The sequence below is a fragment of the Orycteropus afer genome, unplaced genomic scaffold, assembly GCF_000298275.1.
Source record: "Orycteropus afer afer isolate SDZICR_OR568_19922 unplaced genomic scaffold, OryAfe1.0 scaffold00039, whole genome shotgun sequence".
Classification (NCBI taxonomy): Eukaryota; Metazoa; Chordata; class Mammalia; order Tubulidentata; family Orycteropodidae; genus Orycteropus; species Orycteropus afer.
In genome coordinates this window covers 12446863-12453591 of record NW_006921626.1, presented here as the reverse complement: position 1 = coordinate 12453591, position 6729 = coordinate 12446863, and the positions used below count along the sequence as shown (strand labels likewise).

The following is a 6729-nucleotide window of genomic DNA, read 5'->3' as shown; positions in this document are numbered from 1 at the left end:
GTAGGTTTTGAGATCCGGCAATGTGAGACCTCCTACTTTGTTTTTCTTCTTCAGTAGTGCTTTGCTTATCCGAGGTCTCTTTTGGTAATTAGTTTTAAGAGCTGAGGCCTTGGAGGTAGACTGATGTGAGTGTGGGTGAGTGACTGGTCCTTTTACTTACACAGTGAGGATAACAGCCTGAAAGGGTGGATGTAATGTAACTGTCAAGTTAGACAGTCCATGAAAAACATTTAGCTGATGCACATAGTAAGCATTTAGAAATGGTATAGGACTGTTGTTTTTAGAAATTTGATAGTATTTACATGTACACCAGCTTCTCTTAGAGATGCTAAAGATTTAAATATGTGGGTCTTAGCTTTTGATTTTGTGGTGGTGACCAATTCATATAAATAAAATTCATTGTCTTTATTATTACATTATGTGATAGTGGATGGACAGATTTAGGATGGTGTTTTTGGATTGTCAGGAGGCAGTTAGTTCTTGAATAATAGGGGAAATTTTATTATTGGTGTTTTACAATACAAAGAGCTCTGATAAGATGGATATTAAATCAGAAATCATGATACATTGAGGAAACTAGTTTAAACAAAGATAAGTTTCAACTCGTGCCATTTCATATATATTGATCAGTCATCAACATTTTCTATTACTTGATTAGCTTTGTTAATTTTATGGCTCAACTAAATCTTTTTTTTTTAAAAATCATTTCTTTCTCAGGCCTGTCTTACAATTCTTTTTATCATATTCATTGTTTACATTTTATTCATCTCCAAATTCCAAATGACATTTTCCTTTCAATTTTATAAGCAAAATTGACAACCCTACATTAAAAAGTTATAAAACAAGTTTTTGACAGTCTTTTGACATGTTGATTAAAAAAAAAAAAAAAAAAAAACTCCCTGCCATCGAATTGGAGTCAACTCATAGCAACCCCTCCTTGGGTGTCTGAGGTGGTAGCTCTATGGAAGTAGATTGCCCAACCTTCCTTTGAGAAGTGGCTGGTGGATTTGAACCACTAGCTTTCTGGTTAGCAATCAAACGCCTTAGGCACTACGCCACCAGAAGGCCCCTTTCCTTTGAGTCTGAGTCATGAACAGTGGTAATTGGTCATCTGTACTTTACTGCACCCCGACTCCCCCCCCCCCTTTACTTTTGACCTTACATGCAAGACCATATAGAATATTCAGCCAAAACTGCTTTGAACATTTGATGTTGATATTTCCATGACCTTTCTTTTCTTTGGGAGAATTAAGACCTTTTGGAGGCAAACAAAGGAGCTCTGGTGGGATAGTGCCTAAGGCATGTGACTACTAACCAGAAGGTAGGTAGTTCAAATTTACCAGCCGCTCCATGGAAGGAAGATGGGGCTATCTACTTCCAGAAAGATTTACCGCCTTGGAAACCCAATGAAGGTTGCTATTTGTTGGAATCGACTAGATAGCGGTGGTTTGGTTTGGTTTTTGAGACAGGCAAACTCTAATTACAAGTTGATGTATAGCATCCCCTTATGACAGGTTCTTATTAAGCTCCTGCCACTTAACACAGACCCTCCGGAGCTTTGGAAACTGTGAAGATGGTAATAACATCTGCCGTTGGAGTCACTTACAGATTCTAAAAGTCTTTCCAAAGTTAAACATGCTCCTGAAATTAAACCTACCCACACACACACATACCAAACCAAACAAACCATTTCTTGGAAATTCACTTCTTATTGCCAGTGTAGGTTTGTCTACTGTTATATATTATGTGGTAAATAGCTCCCAAGAAGCAGACAGATGACGTTTTATGAGTCAAATGATATTTCACTGTTGATTTGTTGCCCTAAAGATTTTTTTTAACTTTTCTTTCTAGTAGTTTCTCAGTTAGTGATTCTTGATAGTTTCTCCCTTCTAGTTTTCTATCATGTAGTGATGATCACTTTTTAACTGGCTTACACACTCATATTTTTTATAGACTTATCCAACCATTGATGTCTATTAATTAAAAGAACACTTTTGTATGTTTTTAAACTCTGAAGGCATAGCATAGCCCCAGGTGTGGAGGATTGGAGTTGGGAAGTTACTTGTTTTCTGCTTATAACCACTATCTCAGCCAGCAGGTTAATGAGCTTCTTGAAGAAGTGACTTGATTTTATGATTTTCTTTACCATCTGGTGCTGCTGGGCATTAAACCAAAACCCAGCCAAAAAAGCTTTCTGGTGAGGTTGATTAATAAATATTTCCTTAAGGAAACAGAATACCAAAAAAATATAAATGGCCCTTCTTCATTTGCACCTCTGATGCCAATCCTGTGAATGCTGGGCGGGGCTGAGGGTCCTGCACCCCAGGCCCTGGGTATTGTTATGTTAGCCTCTCTGACTTGTCCTCACTCACTGCAGACTCATGGGCCCTTTCTGTTATTCCTGTAGCTGTCTTCTTCTGCTGCTGTCTTTGTATCAGCTTATCCTGTTTGGGCCCAGGAAATCAGGCTGTAGTGGGAACTTACATGAATAAGAAAGAGGCACTTGGCTCACTAAGGGCCTAGAGTTTGTGACCTCAGTTTTTTCGATTCCACAGTCTTTTCACTTTCTGGAAAAAACTGCTCTTTGGATCGTTTGAGGTATCACTCATTTCCTTTATGCAGAATTTTATGATTCATCAATATTCCAGTTTTTATACATCAGTGGTACATACGGAAGTTGGAGACAGTTAGGGACACTCTCAGGTTGGACCTTCTGAGTCTGTGAATTCCAGCTCTGCAGACTCTGAGTTGACTTGGCTCTAGGTATTTGCTTTTGCCAACCAGGCAAGAGAGTGACGTACTTTTATTAACCGTGGGAAGGGAAGCAGTCAGTTTACCATGCTGCTGGGAGACTTACTTTTCTGTGGAAAATCTACATGAAAAGCCAAATTAAGATCAGAAACTAGGTTGGGGTGCATGGAATTGAAACAGGAATCCTGTGATCTTCTTTTTCCTTCAGCAAGCATCTTTTGAATACCAACTTCATGGCAGGCACTGTGCCAGATGCTGGGTGACAAAGGTGAAAACACATGGTCCCTATTTAGAGACATGTAGTCTAGTGGAGAGAGTGGCTTCAAGTTCTAGGACAATCACACAATTGCTTTAACATAGAAGTCAGGTGGTAGTATCTGAAAAGTCTCCCATTTAGAGGAATCAGGAAGACAGTGCAGGTAGCCAAGCTCACCTTGAGGTTGCAGAAGGGTGTTCCAGACAGAGCAGCCAGGTCAAAGGAAAGGAGGCTGAGAGGAGTTCAGAGATGGTGAGAGGGTGATGAAGCTGGCAGAGTGACTTGGTGTGATGTATGTGCCAGGGGCACTGACCCGTTCTTGTTTGGTTTTTCAGTTTTGTTTGGTGTGCCCTCCCACTGCACGTGCACTGATACTTCATTTGAGTACTTTAAACATAGAAATGTTGTTGTTGTTGTTATGTGCCGTCGAGTCGGCCCCGCCTCCTAGCGACCCCTCCTTGGGTTTCTGAGGCAGTATCACTACGGAAGTAGGATTGCCCAACCTTCCTTCCGAGGAGTGGCTGGTGGGTTTGAACCACCAGCCTTCTGGTTAGCAGTCAAGTGCTTTTAGCCACTATGCTACCAGAGCTCCTAAACATAGAAATAGTGTCCCCAAAAACTTTTTCTTTCTTTCTTTTCCCTCCCTATATCCTTAAAGGAAGCAGTATTGACGACCATGGACATTATCCACGATGGATTTGGATTCATGCTGGCTTTTGGAGATTTAGTGTGGGTTCCATTTATCTACAGCTTCCAAGCCTTTTATTTAGTCATTCATCCAAATGAACTATCTTGGCCAGTTGTGTCTGTAATCATTGCCCTAAAACGTGAGTATTAGTTTCAGCCTCTGTATTAAGTACTATATACTGAGCCTGCTATGCTCTGATACCTATATATTTATAACATATCCCTTTAAATGGCCATAATTATTAGCTCAAGAGTGAAGTAATTTGTGGTGGATCAGTATTAAAAAAGAGTCCACATCTTGCAAAAAGAATGGATGCTTCATGCTTAGCTTCTTCAGCAGCTGTCTAGATAGGTAATTTGTAATACACCATCTTCAAATTAAGCAAGTGAAAAATTGAATTTTAGTAACAATTTAGCTTTTCTGTTGAGTGCCTGCTTTCTGGTAGGCACCTTAAAATGTAGGAAGATAGGCCTTGCCTCCATTGCACTTGTCTTCTAGAGGGCAAAACAAGACATTCATATGCTTATTGTGTGAGATATGTGAGTGAGCATTGTAAGAGGGGCTTATTGATGGGTACAAGGGACATTAAGGTAGGGAGAGAGAACCTATCCCTGGACTATCAGTATTAAACTTAATGGAGGAGACAGCATTTCATCTGAGCTTGGAATTTCAATAGGTAAAAATGGAGTGGGGAGATATTTCCGGCCAAGGGAACAACTTGAGCAGGGTGGAGTGGTGGTGAACAGGAGACGTGCTTGTGAACAGGCAAGGAGTACAGTGGCAGAAGTCCTCACATGGTCAGTTGTGGATTAGGATGGTTTTTCTTTATCTTTCTGTCATTAAACAGTTCCACCAGAGGGTGAAAAAACAAAACAAAACAAAACAACCAAGCCCACTGCCATCAATTTGATTTTGACTCGTAGTGACCCCCATTAGGTTTCCAAGGCTGTAAATACTTATGGGAGTAGATTGGCTCATCTTCCTCCTGTGGAGCAGCTGGTGGTTTTGAACTGCCAACTTTCTAGTTAGCAGCCAAATGCCTTACCTGCTATGCCACCAGAGGGAAGATTAGCAGTGAATGTCAAATATAGCTAGTTTTGCTACACTAATAGCTGTTGGTTAAGATTTAGTTTTAAAATTTGTTTGATCACCCATGTCAACCATGCCCTATGTGTTACTCAAGACAGCATGTGTATGTTTTACTTTCACACAAAAAATAGGGAGTGGAGTTCTTACTACTTTCTTGAGTGGTGACAATGTAATAAAATCAATGGTATGTCAGGGCCTATTTATTTTGACATTTTGAAATTTGAATAAAGTTAGCCACTTGTATGCTTGCAGTGGGATTCAGCATAGATTAATGTGCAAGATGTTCTGTTACTAATCCTAAGTTACTGTTTTATTAAAGTGTTGATGTGATGGCCAGTAGGAACCATAACTAATAGCTGCAATATGCTGTGATGCTGATTACATTGACTCTAGTGTTGATTTTACTGTAATGTAGACGGTCTCAAATTTTATTCATGGATGGAGCTATATTTGTAGTTTGATCTTCAAGGTTTTGCTTAGGTGGATGCAGAAGGAGTATGATAATGAAATTTCAGGATAGTCAGCATCTTTTGACATTTGGGAGTGAGAGTTATTAAAGGGCTCTGGTGGCATAGTGCCTAAGGCATTTGACTGCTAACCAGAAGACTGGATGTTCAAACCCACCAGCCACTCCTCAGAAGGAAGACTGGGCAATGTACTTCTGTAGTGACACCACCTCAGAAACCCAAGAGGGGTCATTATGAGTCAGGTTCCACTTGACAGCACATAACAACAACAAAAAATAATGACAGAATTTGGATCAGGATTACACTATATCTATAGATTGCTTTGGGTACTATGGGCATTTTCAAGATGTTAAGTCTTCCTACCCATGAGCATGCTATATTCGCTATGAGTAAAAATCAACTCGATGGCAGAGAGTTTGGTTTTTTTTGGGTTGGATTACTAGAAATCAGACAATTAATTTGTTTGCGAAATTTCCTCAGGGAACAGAAATAAGCTCTAGGTGAAAATACAGATGAATTCTCTACAATTATGCTAATACTGGATAGTATCTAAATTATTAACATATAAACTTTTTTAAAAAAATTACAGTTTGCGGATATGTAATTTTCCGGTGCTCAAATTCTCAGAAAAATGCATTCCGGAAAAATCCCACCGATCCACGGCTTGCACGTAAGTGTTGATTTCTTTGTTACTTTTTAAAATTTCTGTTTGTATTACTTATATTACATAAATGTCTCTGTTTAGAGATCATTAAGAATGTATTTTTATTTTCATGTAGATTTAAAAACCATTCATACTTCAACGGGAAAGAATCTTCTAGTTTCTGGATGGTGGGGCTTTGTTCGCCACCCCAATTACTTGGGTGACCTTATCATGGCCCTGGCTTGGTCTCTCCCATGTGGTAAGTGAAGAGTACCAATTTGACCTTTTCTGTAGCTGCCTGAAAGATTCACATGTCCTTTCCTGGTGCTGCCTACCAGGAATGACACTCAGATGCTTATGGTGTGAGATATATGAGTGAGCCTTGTGAGCCTACTGCTCCCTATGTTTCTTGGTGTCTTCTTGCCATAGATGGGGCTGCCCAGGGCAGCAGCTCCTCCCAAACTGGGCGCTGTGTTCTTGTATGTGCTGCATCTCATTTATCCAGCTGCTGAGGGAAGTTAAATCCCTGAGGTTTTACTTTAAACTTCTAAGAGCAAAATTTTCAAATTTTAATGTGCCTGATAGCTTTTCTAAACAAGAATATATCAAAATTTACCTTTTGGCCTTGACTCAGTGTTTATATATAGAGTAGCTTTTGAAAAACCTTAGTTCTTTTTTTTTTTTTCCAGTTTTTATTCTTTTTTTTTATTGTGATTTGGGTGAACATTTACAGAGCAAATTCACTTTCCATACAGCAGTTTACATATACTTTGTCTCATGACATTGACCACAGTTTACCACAATGCAACAGCTCCCCTCCCACTTCCTCCCCATA

At 39.5% G+C, this 6729-nt stretch overlaps 1 protein-coding gene across 1 annotated transcript in view; it reads left to right on the top strand.

Annotated features, from left to right (window-relative positions):
• The window catches only part of LBR (lamin B receptor), a 25173-nt gene that overhangs the window by 16879 nt on the left and 1565 nt on the right, over positions 1-6729 (top strand). The window contains exons 10-12 of the mRNA XM_007936965.2: positions 3666-3834; positions 5841-5921; positions 6031-6153. Coding sequence (XP_007935156.1) covers positions 3666-3834; positions 5841-5921; positions 6031-6153 — 373 coding nt within the window. The remainder of the gene's footprint in view (positions 1-3665; positions 3835-5840; positions 5922-6030; positions 6154-6729) is intronic.